Source organism: Thamnophis sirtalis, unplaced genomic scaffold (genome assembly GCF_051295495.1).
Source record: "Thamnophis sirtalis isolate CommonGarterSnake01/CBP01778 unplaced genomic scaffold, rThaSir2_p1.2 scaffold_1, whole genome shotgun sequence".
NCBI lineage: Eukaryota > Metazoa > Chordata > Lepidosauria > Squamata > Natricidae > Thamnophis > Thamnophis sirtalis.
The window spans coordinates 128,981,563-129,004,062 of NW_028261381.1; the positions used below are offsets into that span (position 1 = coordinate 128,981,563).

Below are 22,500 nucleotides of genomic sequence, written 5' to 3' on the forward strand. Positions count from 1 at the left end.
ATAATTACTGGGAAAATTCTTTGGGAATCAATAACTGTACAAGTTACAGAGATACAAAAGACAAAACCAAATCCATACTATGGCTGAATACTGGAAAAATGCTGGGCACAGACTGCTTATATTGTAACCCAGAAAAGATGAGCAGATGCCCCTTTTCTGCAAAGAACAGCTGAACAACATAGTTAAAAAGGGAACGGAGAAAAGAGTGTGAGTTTTGTACAAAAGAGTTTAAGCAATACAGGAAAATAACTTAAGGTGAGGATAAAGAAGGAGGTGATGATGGAAACTGTTCTTCGAGTTAGATATAGATCTTTAATTTAAAATAGAGTAAGCTTATTCATGAGGGAAGTATAACAAAATACCTCTGGGATAGAGCATTCACTCTGGCAATTAAAACTGCATTAAAACCTAGATAAGGAAACCAGGATACTAAAATAGATGGGCACAAAAGACTGTTGTCCTTATTTGTTTCAATATATTTACCTTTTGGGCAACAGAGATAGTCACTGATTAATTTTCTTATTGGGTGCTGCTTCTACAACTTCATTGTTCCTATTTGTAAAGTCATTCTCTTCAATCTCCTCCTAAAGGAAGCAGGCTGCGAAGATTGCATTATGCATGCAGCTAAATGGCCTGATGCTGATGGAACAGGACTGTTTTAGTATTCATAGACAAGGAGAAGAAAAGGACATTTTGAAAAGAAAAATCACCAGATAATTTCTAATTATTTTGCTCCAAGAATGGAAGCTTTTTAAAATAAAAGAGCCCATCCTGCTCACAAAATGAATCCTTGATATCACTTAATAGATTACATATATATTGAAAATCTTACAGCATTTCTCCAGTCAGCACAGCCATGGCTCCAGGAAAGACAACATTCAAAAATTAGTATTCAGGGAAGTCAATGTGCACTTTGATCGTATGCAGTGAGCAAAGTGCCTCAAGATATTTAATTATTATTAAATTTCTAGGCGATTGGTGACATATGGGTTTTAAAGACTCACCTTGCTTAGTTCTCTATTGGTTTGAGCTAGCCATCAGAGTAAAAGGGGGATAAAGGTACATTTTGACCCTGAAGGATGGGCAGGTGTGCTGTCCCAAGGTATGATGAGCAGACCTGGCCATTAGCTAGAGCTGCTCTGATTAAATATCAAGACAAGAAGTCTCATTGGTCATGGCAGGGATATACCATATTTTTCGTAGTATAAGACACACCGGAGTATAAGATGAATAGACCTTAGGAGGCTTGTAGAATGTTGGGGGGGGGGGGGCAAAAACGAAAAAAAAAGGGTATTAGGAAGCTTATAGAGTGCTCCTGCGGGCTGGGGGGGCAGGCAAAATTGAGCAAAAACCGGCTCATTTTTTGCTCATTTCTGCCCTCCCCAGCCCCCAGGAGCTCTCTGAAAGCTTCCTACAAGCTATGCACGGCCATTTTGGTGAAGGGACGAGGTTTCAGGAGGCAAATAAATGCTGTATTCTGTATATAAGATGCACCCAGATTTTCAGCCTCTTTTTTGAGGGAAAAAGGTGCGTCTTATACTCCAAAAAATATGGTAAGTTGAGGACTACCTGTATGCAGGCGCTCAATATGGCACAGAAAAACACAGGGAAAAGCAATCACAGAATCATTGCAGGTGAATGTTGACCCAGAAAGAAAGCATCTCTGGGGACAAAATAAAATATTCATGATAGAACAAGTGATATGGTAGAGTGTCTAAAAATCACTGCTGGGCTGGGAAGTGTCAAAGGTCTTTCAGTTGATATGGTGATGGGGATGGACATATCTATAATTAGGGAAGTGCTGGCTGGCATGCCAGCAGTTATTCAAATACGTCAACTGAACACCACCACCCCACCACTATGGGACAGTTAGTCCCAAAGAAAGCAGCTGAGAAACAACCACAAACATCACAGCCAAAGGGAGATGGATTTCCCTGTAGTGAGGATTGGCAGGGACATAAATTCATTGCAAAAAGCAGATCAGTCTTTGCAAGGCTGTTGGAAGAAAATCTTGTCTAGTGATATGATGTGCAAAGATAAATTAGCTTTTGTGTAAAGGGGAGTGCTATTGAGGCCCAGAAAGGTTCCAAACACACAAAAAAGTGAGGGAACAACTAATTGTGCCAGAGAAGTTCAGAGCTAAGCTGACCATCTGGCACATTATGGATTACCCAAATCTGCTTTTTAACTGAAACCTCCTCTTTGATATCTCAAAGCAAATAACAAGAAAGACTAAGGAAAGTATTGATTTCTGCAAAGCATCAAAATAACTTAGATCAAAATACATAGATTTGCTATATAGTTTTCACGCAACAGAAACAGCACTGGATTTTCTCACCTGAGCTATACACTTTGACTGTGAAGTTCATATAGATACTTATTTTCACAGTTAATCAATTTTCTTTCAATGGCATATCCCATTTCTTCTGCTGTGTGTTGGCTTTTTATGTCTCTGAAGTCATGATAAAAAAAGATGGGTTCATTTGTTGATAATAGGCTTGTGTGTTATGGTTTCTGTATATTTTCCATGATAGTCTGTGGAGAAGGCATTTTGTTTGCTCTCTGTCCTAGTTTCAGTCAAGAAGCTCTGACCTTCAGCTAGTACCTGTCTCACAGTCATATTAATACGGGATGCTTCCAAATATCTGGCACACGTTTTCCAATCGTCATCGGAACAGAGTTCAATCACAGAGTCTGCAGGAAATTCAGCAGAGAGCGGTAGCTCTAAGGAAGAAGGCAAAGGCTTTCCTTCTAGATTGGGAAGGATCTTGGGAACTGCGTGATACAGTAGGCGGCTGAAACCAGACATTATCATAATGTCTCCGCTATGTGTGAACAGGGCCGCAGGGGTTTCATCTCGTTTCAATCCTCCCAGCAGAAATATGGATGACTGTCCAAAACTAGAAAGTTAATACAGGAAAAAGAAAGATGAGCTAGTAAAACTATAGCTATACACAAATATGGGACAACTTTATACTTTTTAAAAGGATATTCTTCTTTTAGTAGGCTATTCAAAAGCTTCATTATAATTCAGAACATTAAAACCATGAGACTTAAATCAAATTGGGTCTTGTTTTTACGAAGTATTAATTTATTTAGGAGATTACAAAACAATACCTCTTGAAACTTGTATACCTGATATCAGCCCTAAAACAAACCTGTACAGTATAGTTTTTGGAAAGGCCAACAAAACTTTCAATCTAACAGATTTAACAGATAAATATTATTATTATATTCTAAATACACTAGCACAAAGGAGGAGCATAATTCACTGAAATGGTTTATTAAAGAAAAATAATGAAAATATAGATTTAGCTGAACAATTAATTACAGTTTATTTCATTAAATTAATTATTAAAGTTAGCCAAACACTGGTTTTTACCTTGTAAAATTTCAAATGTGCAAACTACTTAAGCTATCTAGACAGAGTGGGATCCTGGAGTCATTCTTCTCCTGGACAGTGTTCTGTAAATGGCCATTCTTAGTGCTTACATTGCCAGCAGACCTATAGATGGGTTCATGAGCAGGGTCTACCAAGTGATCTTAATATAAGTGATGGATGGTATGAATTACAGAATAACAGAGTTGGAGGGGACTTTAGAGGTCTTCTAGTCCAACACCCATACCATTCCAGACAATTGGCTGTCCAATCTCTTCTTAAAAACCTCCAGTGATGGAGCACCACAACTTCTGAAGGCAAACTATTCCACAAATTAATTAATAACCCCTCAAAATTTCAAATGTGTCCACCAGTTCAAAGAACTTGGAGTCCTATAGGTAAATAAATAGGCTGAGTGGTAGAGTTCATCAAGGTATGTCATAAAATTATGTGAGGCAAATAAGATGTGCCATTGAGAAAAGATCAAGATAAAATGAAATAAATAAATTGCTACTATTTTGATTTTCACATATTATAGCTACTCTTTGGCCCCAAACTCTTGGTTTAAACCATCATCAGTATATCTCCAGAAATGCAGGTATGCACCTATCACAAGAATGTGTGAAATATACATATACATACATACATATATATATGCGCGCGCGCACACACACACACACACACACACACTTAAAAATATTTGCAATGCTTACCTGAACGATAAAAGAGGCGGAGTAAGGTCCAGTTCAGATTCATCCACATGAATTCCTAAAGATGAATCAAAGTGATAATAGTTCAGGATCCCTGCTTCTGCTTGGAAGCTGGGAAATCCACAAGCTTTAGCCACTTGCTTTGACAGGAAAGCCAGATCAGATGGGAAAGGGGTATAGTTTTCTGCTGAATATTTCTAGAAGAAAGAGAAAAGAAGTAGCAAATATAATTTTTAAAAAACAAAGCCAGTATCTAAGAAATGTTTTAAAGTAATTTATATTGAAGTTTAGGTTTCTACTTTTTAATAATCTAATGTGAACCTTAGGTTACTATCTGACTTAAAGTCCAGCATGCCAAAATTATTGAAGGAAAATAATCAGATTTCTTTATTGCAAACTCAAGTATAACAACTCTCTAACATATGAAGCGCTATTATCTGAAGCAATTTCTCTCTGTAGTAGTTCACAAGGTTAGTTAAATGTTTTTATCTGAAATAGCAATTTTGTAGGATAACTTAACTAATTTTCTCAACAGTGACTTAAAGCAACTTCAAAGCATCACTGAATTACCGTATACTTTATATGTTTTTGCCAACAATGCTTAAATTACTTAAGACATATATATATAATTATCAGTATTTGTACATGTCATAAGATCACTCCCTCTTTACATTACCAAGACCCAGAATCTTGTACTTAGAAGGTTGGTAACAGGTCAGTTTTTTATGAAGACCAGACAGTAAAAAGCTCATTGAATTAACCTTGCCTGTAGCTGGCTGATAAGCAATGCTGCTTTTAGTTCAGGTTTACATTCTGATTAGAATATTTTGGATTTAAAACCCCGGTGTCTGATTGTTGTCTTTGGTGCCATTCATAGAAAAACTAAAAACAAATATTTGCTGTCACATCATTTAGGAGGTTCTATTGCCTTCTTGCATACCTTTGTATTCCAGTTATAGTGGTAACCTAGAGTTACCCAGCGCAACTTTTCCAATAAGCTTTTTGGCTGTGATTTACTGGCACTTTTGTTTCTAAAAAGATAAAGAACACCATAATCACAAGCAGTTTTAGTTATAAAAAGCTCTGCAAAAGTTTGACATTGAAAAGTTGCCTTACAGGAGAGATGGAAGGCATAAAAATAAATAAAATAAAATGAGATCCCTGATATGGTTCTAAATAAAGTTGGCCCAAAAAATTAACTTTCATACAGGTAGTCCTCAACTTATGACCACAATTGAGCCCAAAATTTCTGTTGCTAAATGAAATATTTGTTAAACAAATTTTGCCCCATTTTATGACCTTTCTGCTGTTAAGTTGTTAAGTAAATCACTACAATTGTTAAGTTAGCAACATGGTTGTTAAGTGAATCTGGCTTCCCCATTGTCTTTGCTTGTCAGAAGGTGATTTAAATGACCCTGCGACACTGCAACCATCATAAATATGAGTTAGTTGCCAAATGTCTGAATTTTTATCAGGTATGCATGGAGATGCTGCAATCGTCGAAGTGTGAAAAAAGTAATGTCATTTTTTCAGTGATGTAACTTTGGACGATCACTAAACAAACTGGTATAAGTCAAGGGCTACCTGAGGCTGCTCTTGAACACTATCAGGAAACTTGGTTCAGAATGCAGTGGCTCAGGTAATTAAGGGTGTTTCTTATTATGCTTGTACAATATCTCTAAATTATGAGTTACGCTGGCTCCCCATAGACTTCCAGGTACAATTTTTCAATATTAAAAATATTTAAAAGAAATTCAATATAAAAATAGGAGGAACAAAGAACAGTGGGTGTATTTGTGCCTTCAGATGGGCAGTCATATAGATAGTGCTTGCTTACTAAATCCTCATTTAATGGCCATTCTAAGTTACTATGGGGTAAAAGCTTTGTGACCAATCTTCAATTTACAACTCGCACAGCATCCTGCAATCACCTGATCATCATTTGTGTGCTGCACAGCAGGTTTACAATTAGCAGAGTTCATGGAGAAGTAGAAATTGTAAGTCATTGTCATATGATGTCTCATTCAACAATCATGGTGATTTGCTTAACAACTGAATAGGAAATAATGGGTTGTAAGCCTGTTATTGTTCCACAATTTTCTGCTTAGCAAGGCTGCTGCCAATCCAAATTGTGATCACTAAGCAAGGACATGTAAATGTCAGATAGATAGATAGATAGATAGATAGATAGATAGATAGATAGATAGATAGACAGACAGACAGATAGACAGACAGACAGACCTTCTCTATTCCATATCCTACAAAATTGGCTTCTTTAAAAAACTTATCTTCCATTAGATTTGATAGGCCCATAGAACTTGGTAACACCAAAATATGCAGTTTATGACTTCTGAAGAAGGAAAACTAAAGACAGCTCTATTGAAAGTGGAGCCAATAAATGTACAGAATGAAGAGCCAGTGAACAGATTGGCTCCTTGATAATTCCTCTCCAGACAAGGAAAGGACCTGAAAGTGCCCTCAAATGCTCCAGACATTTGCTTCTTGTGTTGAGACTGAAAGACAGTGGGGATTTATAGCTTTGAGACAAGGGAATAATAGCCTTCTTCCTCAGACCATGTTAGGCACCTTTAAGAATGTTGGGTTTGCAAACTTCCTTTTCTAATCACTTTCATAAATTGCTCATTAACTGCTTTTTAGTTATTAAGAACTTTTCAATTGATAAAAGTTTGAAGACACCAAGTGAGCTTCTTTCAATCCTCAACAAAAGAGAATTGAATGCAGATGATATTGTTTTTTAGCAACTGACTCATAGGGATTAAAAGTAGCTGCAGCTTACAAGAAAGTAATCAAGGACCTACAGCACGGTGTCAAACTCAATCGCATCACGTGATGTATCACAACATTTTTTGCCTTTGTGGAACGGGGTGGGTGTGGCCTGCACATAATGCATCTGGCTGGGGGACTGCCAATGACACCCCTGACCTGTTGACCAAATTTGTTATGAGATAACCCAGAGACATGACTTACCGAAGCTGAAATTTACTCTTTCCCCAGATATCAGCAATTTCTTCAGAAGACATGTGCATATCCAAATTGCACACATTAGGTTTCTGGATATATTTCTTTAGACATTGCTTCACCCAATGGCACTGAGATCCCGGAAGAAAGGGATTATTAATATATATGAATCCTAGATAAAAATAAAAATGGGTAAAAAAGAAAAAAAATGTAGATGTGGCCTGCCCCGAACACTTAAATTATGAATACTGAAAAAAACAGAAACAAAATTAACATGTCTCTTCCAAAAATGTGGCATACATTATCAGTTGTTCTACTGACTTAATTTAGATTTTATGTATGCCGAGATATCCAAAATATGCTCACCTGGATAATTATGTAGACCATAAGCTTTCCATTGGGTAACTGGATGTAATCCTGCTCTATAGGCATCTTGATCACTTACTGAGGTTAACTTCAGAGGATAGGTGACCACCTAGTTTTTTTTTAAAAAATCCTTGAATATCAGATAGCCAGAAAGATATCCATAGATTCTTATTGAAAAGATAGCTAACCAGAAGTTGTAAATACTACCAACTCTATCCATTCCTCAGAGGGGTAAAGGGATGTAGCAATGATGTTGATGAAGAAAAGCTTTTAAGTGAAGTGAAATGACAACTCAGCCTGGAAGAATGGAAAGCATGAGAAATTCAAAACAACCTGCCTTGATTCTGTTTGATGTAAAATGAAAAATTTGACAGGCTGTCAAAATTCTATTATAACTTACAAAGATTAGGTAGCATACCTGGAATCTTTCTGGTGTCTATTTCTACCTGATTTCACAATTACAAAATTAACCTTATATTTGTATGTGCTTAAAATGTATCAAAGAATTCCAGTTTGGTATAGTAGTTAAAGCACCAGGCTAGAAACTGGGACATTGTGAGTTCTAATCCCAGCTGGGTGACAATTGCCAGGCACTATATCAGCCTTAGAAAGAAGGCAATGGCAAAGCACTTGCAAAATCTTGGCAGGAAGACTACAGGAACTTGTGTAGTCAGTCATCAGGAGTCAACAGTGATTCAAAGACTTTATTTATTTAAAATATCTCAAATGTCCCTGTAATGCATGATTACTACTTGGATTCTGAATGCTTGTAACACTAACACACACACACACCATTGACTTTCATGATATGAAAATTGACAAGTACAAGACAATTAATAGTACTTATTTATTAGGAAATATGAGGAAGTTTATTACATTTTATTCCTGATTTAGTAGTAAGATAATTCAACCTGAAATCACAATGTTCTGACAAATAGTTTGCTTTTCTTCCTGCAAATAATTTGATATTCGCAATAGCTATTAACTCTGGAAATGCTAGAGCCAATAAGCCACAATTTATATCCTGTGACAGGCCAGAATTCCACTCTGAATGGAGTAATGGATAAACATCCAACTCATGCAGATACATGATTTTAACATATTACAAATTATGCTAGAGAATAAGTAGGTAATCTTATAACCCAGGGATGTCAAACTCATGTCGTCATGGCAGTGTCACGTGACATAACTCCCCCCCTTCGCTAAACCAGGTGGGGCATGGCCAGTATGTAACGCATCTGACCCATGGGCCGAGAGTTTGACAGCCCTGCTATAACCCAAACAGCTTACTTTCTATTTCAGAAAGTCTCTTGGGAGACCTGTACTGCATTCATTACTTTATTACCTGACGACTGATTCACCTGTCCAAGAACTGGTGCAAGTCAGAGAACAATACTTGGTATTAATTTTAAAGATGTTATTGTTAGTTAAATCAAAAGGGATCTTTTGTTATTGTAAATAGGACTTAATCCTTATTAGACTGTAAATATCAGGTACGTGAATCATTTCCCCTTCAGCAGATAAATTCTATCTATCTTGAGAAGATAATGGGATCAGAATAGAAAAAGAAATATGCAGGATTATTTCTGATAATCCAAAACTTGTTTTTTAAAAAAGAATAAGAATCTGCATATGTTACTCAATTAACTAGCTGGGAAATTTAATTTTTAAAAAAAAAATTCTCATATGGTACGGTAGTTTCTGTTATGCTCCATACCTATTTTTTAAGAATTGGTTACAGATCTTTCATCATTTTCATTAGAAGTCAAAGATCATAAAAGGAAACATACCTTCTATGGACATTATTGTTACAAGTCAGTGGTGGGATTCAGCCAGTTTGCACCACTTTGGGAGAACTGGTTAACTTTCTGAGCAGTTTGGTGAAGTGGTTGTTGGAAGAAATCATTAGGGCAGAAAACTGATTATTAAATTACTTGAATCCCACCACTGGACAAGTATAGTATAAAAGCCAATGTTTACAAAAATGCAGTAATCTCTCTACAGAGTAAAAAAAAAGGCACACGGATAAAATTATCTATAGAGTATTAAAACAAAGATTTAGTTCTGTTTGATCAGGGTAATAATCAGGATTTATACTGTCCAGCAAGCAGCTAAAATCCCAGCAATTCTTGAACTCAAGGTGATCGTGTTGTTTCATCCAATATTACTCAAGCGGATTTTCACTTGTTTACTTCGATTTCAAAATTTCACTTGAAACTTAAAGAGTTTCACAGAACAACTGGCCCCAAATCCTCAAGTTACGAGTTAAAATCTGGTCCTTCTACTCGGTTTAACCGTTGCGCCATACTACTTAAAAAGAAATTATGCCGAGTTTTGAACCAGCGACATAAGAGGCAAACATTCTCTTAACTGGATACTTTTAAACATCGTTTGTTAACTATAACAAGCTTTTTATCCTCAAGGCTGCCACTGTTAACTACTAAATAATGGCTGGCGATTTAGCAGGTTCAAATACGGGCAATACTTTGCTTAACGCTGTACCGGGGAGGGGATGGGGGGGGGGAGACTTTTAGAAACTGAACAGAAGCTATTGGCTGGTCAGAATTGGCCAAGCAAGTATTTTCCCGCCATGATGTTTCACTGTCAAATGGGGACCTTCCCCAGATTGTTACTGCGAAGCCTTTGCGCCAGATAGACACGCCGGGAATTTAAAGCGCCGAATGAGGAAAAACGTGCAGCGCGTGCCGCGGAAAAGGGGAGGGGTCTCTCGAAAGGAAGACTTTCCTGGCGTCTTCCGGGCAGGAGAGACTGGCAGGATCCGCCTGGCAGGGCGAAGGCGTGGAGGTCTCCCTTCGTTCTTACCTGCTGGCCCGCTGGCTTCGAGAAGTCAATCACCCCGCTAGGATCCGACCCCTCCCACCGCCGATAGAAACGAAAGAGGCGACGGAACGCATCTTCTTCCCGCGTGGCCGCCGCCATCTTCGCTGAAGGCGTGGCCTGGCACGCGCTCCGCCGAAGCAGCAGAAGCCACCCTCCTTCCCATTGGCTGGAGACCGCCTTGGCCGGGCAAGGTCATCGTCCCTCATTTTTAAGATGGCAGCGAGGGGTATTTCTCGGCGCGCCTTCGAGATCTTCGTTAGGCGAATACCCTGGAACGTGGAGGAAAGTGAGTGGGACGAAGATGCATTTTCTGATGATGGTTAACGGGTTAGTGAGGGTTTTCCCTCGCTTGTGGTTTGAGGGGCTGAAGCTTTTGTCCCGCCAAAGGGTAGTATACTATAGCCTTTATTGCCATTATACATTATGTATACAACGAAATTGGTTAGGGGGTAGATCCCCGAGACAGCTCTCTTACTGAGCACAGGATTCCAGTTTATTTCCTGTAAAAAGGCCGAAATGGATCTCCCCCCCCCCCCAAAAAAAAAAAAAATCCCAGCCGATGTCTTCTTTGCCAATTCCTCTTGGTCTGACTCTGAGATGTCCCGGGTTTTGACTGCGATCACTTGTGTTCTTATCGAAGTGCCAACTAGATGGCGCCGCTCATGGGAAGGTGGCGCTTATATATATATGGATGAGCCCGCGTGAAAGTTTTCTGTGTGGCCGTTTGTATACCGGGGCTATATACCGGAAATATTGTTATTATATTTATTTAGCAACAGCATTTAGACTTATATACTGTTTCATAGTGCTTTTTACAGCCCTCTCTAAGCGGTTTACAGTCAGCATATTGCCCCCAACAATCTGGGTCCTTATTTCAACCACCTCGGAAGGATGGAAGGCTGAGTCAACCTTGAGCCTGGTGGAATTCAAACTGCAGCTAGCAGTCTGCTGAAGTAGCCTGCAGTACTGCAGTCTAACCACTGCACCACCTCGGCTCTATTTATTATATTTATTTATTACTATTAATAACCACTTACTCGGAACTGCCTATATACTCAGACATTACCTTAACAGCTCTTAGGTCTTTGGCTAGGACTTGAACTGTTAAGTGTTAACTATCCCACACTGTGAATCAAATTGAAGATTAAATCAGTAATAATAAATAAATAATAAAAACAATGGGTGGAAACTAATCAAGGAGAGAAGCAACCTAGAACTAAAGAGAAATTTCCGGATGGTTAGAAACGATTAACCAGTGGAACAGCGTGCCTCCAGCGGTTGTGGGTGCTTCATCACTGCAGGTTTTCAAGAAGAGACTGGACAGCCACTTGTCAGAAATGGTATAGGGTTTCTTGCTTGAGGAGGGAGCTGGACTGGAAGACCTCCAAGATTCCTTCCATGTCTTCTGTTATTCTGTTGTTATAGTAGCAACAAAGGAGTTGTTGTGAAACTACAATATTATGTAGTTTCCTGTACAGATTGCAAGGTAGAAGAGAAGTAATGTAGACCATTCAGCCATGTTTGCATTTAATGTACACTAATTCTGGAATAAATGGTTATTATATAAAGATTGGAACCTAGATATATCTAGAATGTTAATTGTAGACAACTGTGCATAGTGATAGTTCACTTGTATGAACCCAGAAGATTGGGTTATTTTCATTTATTATGAGTAAATTGTGTTGTCTCAGTCAATGGTTTCATGGTGAATTTGAATCTGTATTTTTCTTGTACTGTGTTGATTATGCTTGCTTTTTAAAAAATTAACCCTTTTATAACATTGACCAGAGAGTTATTACTGTTCTAGACATTATAAAAATTAATCAAATGTATAATTTTGTGAATGCTAGTTTGGGCATTTGTTTTGAGCAATTGGAGAATGTGGTTTCCCAAAAAACTGTTTGCTGTATTCTATAGAGCAGTGATGCCAAACCTTTTTGGCACCGAATGCCCAAACCTGTATGTGCATGCTGATCTTTGTGCGTGTCGGAGTCCTGGAAACCTGAAGACCAGATGGCCGGTGCACCTGGTCTTCTGGTTTCCAGCACACATATGTGCACTGCCCAGCTGTTCTTTGGGTTTCTGGGGCTCTGGCACACGCAAAGATCAGCTGGACAGAAACCAGAACAGCAGCTGGTGATGGTGTGTGAGCCCATAGAGGGCTCGGTGTGCCACCTCTGGCACATGTACCATTGGTTCACTATCAAGGCTATAGAGATTCTCAGTCATTCAGGTCATGATTGTCCCAAGGTGCTTTTTCAAGAGGCAACTGGACTTCCTTGTTTTTTCTTTAAAGACATTTTGCTTCTCATCCAAGAAGCTCTTCAGCTCTGGATGATGGGGAATAGAAGGATTTATATTCCTTGCAGACTGCTGGTCATTTGCATTTTTTATAGTGTCTTTGAGGCCACTTGGAGATTTATCTGTGTCCTCAGGGTCATTTGAGTAGTGCAAATGGGTGTGGAGCCTTCTTGGCTGCAGGGTGTTTTTTGCCCTGTGTCTCTACTGTTGAAGATAGGCAGTCTGTTGGACATGAGTCTGTTGTCTGCATCTCAAACTGAAGTGCAAATTGTTTCTATAGTCTACTATTCTTGTTTGCTGTATTATAGAACTTTTGAAATTTGAAGTCAAATATTCTGAGCAGCATCAAGCAGTTAAGTTTAGTCACCCATTTCCAGTCAACTGCATGTAATATATTATTATCCCAAGGGATTGTGAGAAATTTAGGGTGACTAGCCCTGTTCCTCAGGAGGTCATTTTTCTGAGCCCATAATAGATCACCCATCAATTGAGAAAATGGTTATTAGAAGTGAGTTTGCTCTTGATTGTCTGAAATGTAATACACCAAATGATATCTCCTGCCTTTTTTTTTAAGGTGAATTGCGAGAATATTTTACTCGATTTGGACCTGTGAAGAAATGCATCCTGCCATTTGTAAGTATCATGGCCATTAAATGATTTATCTAATGTAAAAATATTCAAATTGTATTTGACCAATGGTATTGTCAGTAAATAAACAAACAGATAAATAAATAGACATGATATTTATAAATGTTTTCTGGCACTTTTCTCTTAACGTTGTCTTTTAGGGCAGTGTTTCTTAAAAGTGCCTCTCAGTTTCCTGAAATCAAAACTGTTTGCAAACTTATGCTGAAAAATAATCCAGTATTAAAATCCCATCAAACTACTGTGAGAAGAGTAATGGCAGTGAACGAATCAACTTTTTTTTTTATTATGGTAAATATTCATACAAACAAAAGCTTTTTTGGAGTCCACCATAATTTAAAAAAAATTGGAAGGGATCCTGAAAGAAAAAAGTTTTAAGAAAACTGCTCTAGGTTATTTTAATGTAAATGAATAAGTTTGGGAATTTTTTAAAACTCTTTTAATTTTGCAGTACTGTGATCTAGTGTGGGGCATACTTCATCTGTGGAATGAGGTCATCAAGCAGTGTAACATCGTGTTTATTGAATACGTGAAACCCACATTCATAGATATTTATTGAATAGCGCTGTTCAGTAGTTTGGAGATATTTTGACCATTCTTTTTTTTTTACAGAACTTTTTCAGCTCATTTATATATTTGGATATGTTAGCAATTGCAAACTGTCTGCATCTGAGGCCACAAATTCCACCTTAATTTCACTTATCTTTATAATGTTTTAATAGCCTACTGGACCATTGCCGATGTCCTTTTGGGAAAGGAATGGTTTCCTTCACATTCTCTCATTTGCATTATTCTTTCTGTGTTTTCTTTGTGGTAACACATGTAAATATTAGAAAATTAAAAAGTGGACTTAATACTTTTGCCATTACCATGTAAATGTTTGCTATTTTCTATAGTGTTGCATGTCTTATTGTTAAGAGCGATTCTGAGTAGCTGACAAAATGGAAAGCTTAAGAATGCTATTGGTTTTAAATCTGTGTAATGGTGCAAACCAGAAACTTTGGCAACAGATCTGTAGCCCTTTCCACCTTCATAAGTAGACGAGGTTTGTAGAGATCTTTTGATGAGATATTATTCACTACCATAAACATGTTAATTAATAGCAAAGGTTGATAGTAACAACCAATTAGTTTTATGGAGAGGATCCTTCAAGCTCACATCACTGTATATTTCAATTTCATCTGACTTCTTAAAAGAGCTGATTATTCTAGTTAAATTTTCCAACAATCTGAAAATATTGGCTCAGTTTGTTCAGTGAACATGCTGCATTTGTGCTGTTCATTTAACCAGAATTTCCTATCTGAATAATTCTTATTCGAGCACTGACAACATTGTAGGTCATAAAACTGAACGCTTTGGATAAGGATTCACAAACTTTTCATCACTGCTGTACTTTCCATAATACTGAGCCTGCATAGTTTCTTTTAGGCTTTATTTTTTAGCCACTGAAGGGATTATCACAACTATAGTTTTAACATACTTGTGAGGCACCAAATTGATGAGACTAATGCAAGTAGAGAAATAGGTACCATTTTGGTGGAAAGGTATCAGGGTTCTGTGAGCCTTGGTCATAGAAATGTATTTGGATAATGCTGGCTACCTCAGCTAAAATGAGCACTACACCCTAGAGTCAGACACAACTGGCCAGGGGCAACATTTACTTTTATCTTTTTAGTTCAATATACTTGTAAGGCAACAAATTAGTGAAGATAAATTATAAACTCCCTTATTTTCCCAGTAAACATTTTTTATTTGGGGGAAAAAGTTATTTTTTAATCAAGGCAGCAATAGTGATTAGCCCTTGCCATGGATTATTTCAGTTCTCTTTTCAGGTTTTAAATATAAATGTAAGGTATGGGATCCAGGACAAACTTGCCTGATAAAATTTTTCTTTTCTTCTTTTCTTCTTCCATGGTCGTATTTAGAATAATTCAAAGATAACTTTCCCTATCTTTCCAGCTAATAAAAAACTGTTCACTCTCAATAACTCAGTCCTAATGTTATATTTACTGGAAATGCTTTTTTTGTTATTGTAACTTAAGGTATTCTGGAATTAGAAATGCATAGAAATATTTTAAACAGAATCTTACATTTTGGTTTACAAAATATTCATTTTTGATACACATAGCTGTTGTAAAGCTGGCATCTTTGCTTTGGTTTTTAGAATTACTTGGCATACCAGTGCTTTTTGTAGTACTATTTGCTACATGTGCACAATGCATGTGAAATTGAACACTTTTGTTCATCACTGCTTTAAAATAGCAATAGCAGTAGACTTATATACCGCTTCATAGGCCTTTCAGGCCTCTCTAAGCGGTTTACAGAGAGTCAGCATATTGCCCCCAACAATCTGGGTCCTCATTTTACCCACCTCGGAAGGATGGAAGGCTGAGTCAACCCTGAGCCGGTGAGATTTGAACCGCTGACCTGCTGATCTAGCAGTAGCCTGCAGTGCTGCATTTAACCACTGCGCCACCTTGGCTCTATAGAATATATAGAGTGCCTTGTCTGCCTTTCTTAGTTGATTGTAGACACGATTTAGTCATCCTTGAATAATTTGACTTCCACTGATTTAATAGGATAAGTGCACATTTGTTCTAAACTCCCCCAGAATTAATAGGACTTGGTATGTAATTTCAGGTATTTTGCTGCAAATTGTGCATGTTTAACATTAAAAAGAAAGATTAGCAATTATATTACTGTAAGCTATGTAGAATCTCTAGAAATGGAGAAGCACACACACCAGCATATATAAATTTGAGTAAATAAAATACATCTTATTGTCTAACTAATGTTTTAAATTCTTTTATTATTAACATAGTGTGATCATACACACAACTATTTAAAAGTATGCAGAATTGAATTGGGGGTTGCTTTCAGAAAATGCACACACTGTACCTTAGTATTCTGTATCCAATAAATACAAGAAAAAATAAAATACCATTCTATTTAAAACTATTATCCCATAAGACAGTTTCTATCAAATTAGTTTTGCATTTTGGAAAATGGTTTCTAATTTACCTAACAGATAAAATAATTTTTGTTTCCAGCAGCTTGAAGCAAACTCTAAGTGGTAACTAAACATGAATAGAGTTTTCAAATGTAAAAGAGGAAATTTACTCAGTTATATGATGAACTAATATATTCTCTTTAATGTTCAGAATGCAGAAACAGGGTTCCATAAAGGTTTTGCCTGGATTGGATTTGCAACAGAAGAAAGTCGCAATAATGCTTTGTTGAAAGATCATTTTTTTGAAGGATCACCGGTAATTTCAGTTTTTTTTAAGATACATCAAGTGCCTCTGTCTATTTCAAAGAAAGCTTCATTATTCTGTTATTTATACACATTTTAAAAGCCCAGTTTCTACAATTAAGTAACAGTTAAAAGCAGGCTATGCAAAGCATTTTGTGCATGGGCTGTACATGCTAGAATCAAAATGTACATTCTGAGATGGGAGACAGCAAGGAAAAGGAAAACCCATCAATTATACAAGGCAACAGCAAAGGGAAGGAAAGCATTGGGACAATTGGTAGAATTGGCAAGCTGCCTGGAATATAGACATTATTATGGTTGAATTCATGTTTATGGCAGCAACCAAAGAAGAGGAAGAGGCTGGTGCTTCAACGATCAGAGGAAAAAACATGTAGGTGTGATAAAAGGAAAAGAGGAACAGAATGTAGCAGTCTTCCTTTATTTGTCCTGCAAGACAACCCAAAATTTGTCTTGGCAAAGTACAACAAAGAAGCTCCAAGTGTTCAGATAATCTATCCAGAATAGGTTTTATAAATTCAGTTGTGGTGTTTCTTCTGCACATGGGACAAGATACATGTTCCTTATCATGTGCCTCTATAAAAGTACACCGCAATAGGGGTAACTTAAGTTCAATGTGTATCAATGCCCGAAAAATATTAAGTAGTAATCTGCATAGATAATGCAGACTATATTGTTTAACAATGGAAATTATAGCCCAGATATTTATTTTGTTTAAAATAATTGAAAATGGGTATTAAATTAAGCTGTTTTTTTTGTCTTGTCTTTCAGCTTGAAGTTAAACGTCAAGAAAAAACAGTCAGATGAAATACTTTAATACCAATTAAAAGGAAGGAGCTTTTATTCAATTGCTATGTAAAGAAATTAAAATAAACTTCAGTATGTATATATTCATCTTAATTGAGTGCAACTGCTCCTTTCAGGTTAAATGGAACTGGATAGTTACATCAGAGCAAATCAATCAGTACGCTTCCCTTTTTTCAAGTACAACACATAGCAGAAATAGAGAAAATTATATACAAGAGAATATACCTGGAATAACTTTAAAATAAAGAATACATCACTCCTCTTTTGAAACAAAGGATGAATATACTTAGAAACCAAACCTATGTTTATGTTATTCAGCAGTCTGCTTTTTCTTCTCTAATCCATAGGGAAATGTTGCCTTTGAACACTCATGGTACTCATTATTTTCAGCAAAGAGCTAGTTAAAGCTCTGAATTCAGTCTCAGCAGCCAGAGAGAAATCAGTTTTTTTACTCTTTCCTTCTCTTTTTGCCTTCATGATCATGTTCTTTAGGGCGGTTGCTATCAGAAGGTCTTTTAGAACCCCCGTGCTGTTTTGCCTCCTCCAAGAATTTGTCTAAACCAAAAGGATCTTCCTCAAATTGAACTGGTCCTTCTCTTCCTCTTTGTCTACGGTCTGAACCAGAAAATTCCTTATCAGGAACAAACCTGCAAGAGGCAAGAAATCAGAAAATGTAATATATTTCTTTTAAAAATCCAATCACTGAGATTCACATTAATTTCCCTACCTGTTAGTAGTTTTTATTCTTGTTTCCAAATCATCACCATACATGTCCTTATCCACATTTTTACTTGGTCTGTATATATTTTGGGCCATGTCTTTACCACTTCTCCAGGGCTGATCGTAGACATTATAAATTTCATCTTCTCCCCCTGCAAAGCCACTATCCATGCCCTGTCAAGTATAGGAAAAATTCACATAGTTAGGTTAACAAACGAATTCCAGAAGTGAGCTATCTCAAAAACTAATGATTATATTGACCGAATTCCAGAAGTGAGCCATCTCAAAAACTAATGATTATATTGACCTACCAACTGGATAAACTTGTGTTATTAAAAGGCAAACTGGAAGAACTATGAAATCTTTAGAGATACACACATGACAAGCCCGTTTTCACTGTTTCAATCACTTTTCCTCTTAAAGGGGCTATGAAAAAAAGGCAGAATGTACAAACAATGTAAGATGTGGATGAAGGGAAAAAGCTTAATTTCAGTGAATTTTTTTGCAAGGTTCCATGCGACATTTTCATTGTCAACTCTTGATATTTGGATAGTCCTATAGAAAAGGGAATCTCAAATGGCTGGCATATTGCACTTAGGAAGTCAGCAGTAAGGAATTTACATTGTTGGAGAACAGTAACCCATGATTCCAGTGCGAAGGGTAAAAGTTTGAGATTACAATCTAATCTGTACAGGTTGAATAAAGGACAGCCAAATGTTTTTAATATAAGAAAAGCAAGGTGTTTAGGAGAAAAATGGGTGTAAGATATAAGGTGGGGAATTCATGGCTTGGGAGCACTACGTTTGAGAAGAGCTTGGGTATAGACATTTACAACAACTGAATATAAATCCACAGCAAGACAGTTACAATTGCTAATGTGGATCTGGGGAAGCCTTTTTATTGAGCATTGAGTCCATTTCCAGAAGGATATGAACAAATGATAAAAAGTTCAGAGCAGGGCATAATAGCTCTGTTCAAGTACATAAATGTAAACTGGGGAAGCTAACCAAAACTATTTCAAGGCTATAGAAACAAAGACCACAAATAATGATCAGAAGTGACAGCTAATTAAATGTCATTAACTTGTACAGGTAGTTCTTGCTTATCCACCACTTGCTCAGCAACTGTTGAAGTTATGACAGCATGAAAAAACTTGCAATAAGTCCTCAAGGTTGTAACTGTCAGCGTCCCCTTGGTTACATGATCACAATGTCAACTGGTCTATATTTACAAAAATTGCAGCATCCTGCTTCACAGCCAGCTTCTAACACATCAACCCCTTCCTACTTTTGATGTGTAGAAGAGCAAACGGAAAAGGGATTCTCTTGAAGTCCCTCTCCAATTTCTGTTTTGAGGGAGGGGGGAAGAAAGCTTGAGCAAAGGAGAAATTTCCTACATGAATCACCTGCTGTCCTCTCCACCACTAGGAAGATTGGAGACCAAAGGATTTGACAGGAATAATCTGCATAGAGCAGGCACGTCCAAGTCATGAGCAACATACAGCCCTGGACAGCTATTAATGTGGCCTCACAAGATCATAAATTTTTAATGTGATTTATATACATTAATTATATATTTTATATGCTGTCCAAGACAATTCCTTTTCACTTGCTGAGGCTCAAGAAAGCCAAAACCCATGGTATAGAGTCTGTGGTTCTCCAGCATTCCAGGACACGTGGGAGTGGTTATGTGATATAGTCTGGATTCCTAGAAGGGACAAAGTGCATTCCGGAGGAACGAGACAACTCAGTCTGGATAGTTTGAAAGAAAAATGGTGAAGATGGTTCCTAGCAATAGCAGTAGCAATAGCAGTTCGACTTATATACCGCTTCATAGGGCTTTCAGCCCTCTCTAATCAGTTTACAGAGTCAGCATATTGCCCCCACAATCTGGGTCCTCATTTTACCCACCTCGGAAGGATGGAAGGCTGAGTCAACCTTGAGCCGGTGAGATTTGAACCGCCAAACTGCAGTTATCAGTCAGCTGAAGTGGCCTGCAGTACTGCACTCTAACCACTGCGCCACCTCGGCTCGTAGGTTCCTCCCTAGTAGTTCCAGAGTATATGTGTTATTTTTGGGGGAGAGGGCAATAGCATACTTTACTTTGACAAGATTCTGTCCTTAGGTGAGGAACAATAAAGAAATCTGTTTCAAAGAATCACCTTTCTTTCTTGGTTTCTGGAGCCTGGTAGGTTAGACAAACAAAAGCTGACGGTGTAAACTAATCTTTACAGATTAGTTTGACTAATCTTGTCTCTTTCCAAGTGGTCACAGGATTTCCTTCTTAGTGGCCACTTCACTTAGCGGTAAAGTTACCAGTTCCAGTTAGTTAAGCAGGCACTACCTGTATTCCCTTTTAACCATGTTCTAGAATGAGGCCATCCCAAGGCATTGTGTGTACAAAACTTTTGGATTCCAATTTTGATCATAAATTGCGGACTACATGTGAAAGTATAACTATCAACACTGGAAATGTTCATTTGTATAGTCATATACTATCTAATTGTGCATATACTAACCAGAAAGAACAGGCTCAACAGCAAATAAGCAACTCAGTATACCGGTGGCCCTTTTAAAAATTGTTCATATTCTTTATCAAATAGAGAAGTTGCAATTTTATGTTCTATGTACTCATGGAATTCCTTACCTTATTTTGGTTGAACAGTCTCTGGTCATACTGAATTTCGTTGGATGTCCGAGGATTAGGAACGCCCAATGCAATGACTTCACTAATATCTCTGTTCTCATTTCTCTGTAGCTTTGACCTGAATTTAACAATATTGCATTGTTAGGTTACATAATGTCAATTATTAACACAGCCACTTATTAACAATTATTAGCAATTAGCCTCACTTATCTTCCTTCTGAATGGGCAAAGGACTATATTGCAAAGTGATTAGACTAGAGCTATGGCATTTCATTTTGTTCTTCCTTTCTATCTTTCCCGGATTTCAAATCTATCTGGAGAAAAGAGTCAGGAAATACATAGGAAAAAAAGAACCAATTCAAGTATTCTTGCTATTCTTACTGCACAAAGTACTAGCTACAATCTAGAATATATTTGTCATGCTGCAATTATAAGTAAACAAACTACAATCTATAATATATTTGATCTTTTAGTGGTCATGCTGAATTATGATATATAGAAGTTTCATGACAAAATTACTTTGGCCATATAATTGTCTTTTATTGCTTATATCTTCTGCAAAATTTCTGAGGTGTATTACTAGAGATTATACATTATGTTTGTTCCCCAGGTATATTTAGATGCCAATCACCATGTATACTTTTTTCTTCATTAATTAGGAAATGGGTGAATTGCAAATAGGAAAATTGATTTAAAAATCAGCTTTAAAAAGTAAATCTTGTATAGATTAAAAAATTAAATTAAAATTTGCCTGGTAATGTATAGGGTGCATCCAATGTTTATGTTCAGAATGAACTTTAGTTCTGCTCTTTGGCTAAAACATCAAGGTGACTTCCGAGGTGGTATATCAAGTTGTTGATTTTAAAATTTATGTCTTTCAATAGTGTCAGTGCTTACCAATGTCCTTTTGCAATAATGTAATAAAAGTAATAATTCAATGCTACGCAGACTCTTGGTTTTTCTGTATCATTTTAAGAACCATCGGTAATACTATTGTCTCAACATATCTGAATAGATTATTGCACTACATAAAGTGCACATTCTGGCAAAGAAGTACAATCTGAGAGAACTATTGTTTTTTATATTTATATATTGCCACTATTTTTTCTTGTTGTACAAGGAAAGATGTCAGCTATATATTAGTTGAACAATTTTACCTTTTGTCAGGGGCTGCTCTGGAAAGATTCCGATCATGCTGCCTTTCTTTTCGCCTGTCATGCCTGATTTCATCACGCTCCCTAACTTCTCCATCCTCTATAGATAAATTTGAGATAAAGGTGATCCAAAATTAATTGAAAAGTGGTCAAATATTTCTTCCCCAATAATGTTCAGAAATCCATTAAAAGTTATTTATGCAATTAAAGAAATCACTGAAGATTAATATTTTGGAATAAACATTACTAAATTATGGAATGACCTCTATTTCATGAATGGCCAACTTTTTGGGGACAAAGGGACACACTTAATATTTTTTGGGAAACTGATGTCTATAAAGCTTATGGGAATTATAGAATTATTTTGGGAATTAAAACATACTTGCTTTCAGGGCTTACATACAGCTTTACTACCAACTTCAAAAGGGAAGGAAATGTAGCAACTGAGTAGAGAGGGAATGTGAGAGGGCAAAATATAATTGATTGGTTGCATCTGGCTCTAGAACTAGAGATTCTTTAATTCATTTTTACATGAACATACATGCAACCAGGTGGCAGTCCTGTACATGAAAAGCAGCATACATGAAGAGGTAGAGATTGATAGGATAAAGCAGACCATTCCTGCTGATTCACTGCAATCTTCTCAACAAAATTAACTGTTCAACAAGTGGTTTAAGAAAA

General features: G+C 37.0%; 3 protein-coding genes across 4 annotated transcripts in view; 1 reads left to right on the top strand and 2 right to left on the bottom strand.

Annotated features, from left to right (window-relative positions):
• Positions 1 to 10,380, bottom strand: ALKBH1 (alkB homolog 1, histone H2A dioxygenase). Of its 2 annotated transcripts, none has more exons than XM_014068093.2 (6): positions 10,258 to 10,380; positions 7,435 to 7,543; positions 7,078 to 7,199; positions 5,030 to 5,120; positions 4,093 to 4,286; positions 1 to 2,900 (listed from the first exon to the last, which is right to left on the bottom strand). In XM_014068093.2, the coding sequence occupies exons 2-6, from the start codon at positions 7,498 to 7,500 to the stop codon at positions 2,480 to 2,482; spliced, it is 894 nt and encodes a 297-aa protein (XP_013923568.1). In that variant the 5' UTR covers positions 7,501 to 7,543; positions 10,258 to 10,380; the 3' UTR covers positions 1 to 2,479. The 2 variants fall into 2 exon arrangements, with proteins under 2 accessions (XP_013923568.1, XP_013923566.1); XM_014068091.2 differs by having other exon boundaries at positions 7,078 to 7,240; positions 10,258 to 10,374.
• SLIRP (SRA stem-loop interacting RNA binding protein) lies at positions 10,291 to 17,386 on the top strand. The gene is made up of 4 exons (XM_014068095.2): positions 10,291 to 10,561; positions 13,151 to 13,209; positions 16,383 to 16,487; positions 17,264 to 17,386. Exons 1-4 carry the CDS (start codon positions 10,489 to 10,491, stop codon positions 17,297 to 17,299), a joined length of 273 nt encoding a protein of 90 aa, XP_013923570.1. The 5' UTR covers positions 10,291 to 10,488; the 3' UTR covers positions 17,300 to 17,386.
• The window catches only part of SNW1 (SNW domain containing 1), a 16,894-nt gene continuing 10,404 nt past the window's right edge, over positions 16,011 to 22,500 (bottom strand). The window contains exons 11-14 of the mRNA XM_087724916.1: positions 21,823 to 21,919; positions 20,666 to 20,783; positions 18,027 to 18,193; positions 16,011 to 17,946 (exon numbers count right to left, since the gene is read on the bottom strand). Of these exons, the coding sequence (XP_087581042.1) occupies positions 17,748 to 17,946; positions 18,027 to 18,193; positions 20,666 to 20,783; positions 21,823 to 21,919 (581 nt within the window). The 3' untranslated portion in view covers positions 16,011 to 17,747. The remainder of the gene's footprint in view (positions 17,947 to 18,026; positions 18,194 to 20,665; positions 20,784 to 21,822; positions 21,920 to 22,500) is intronic.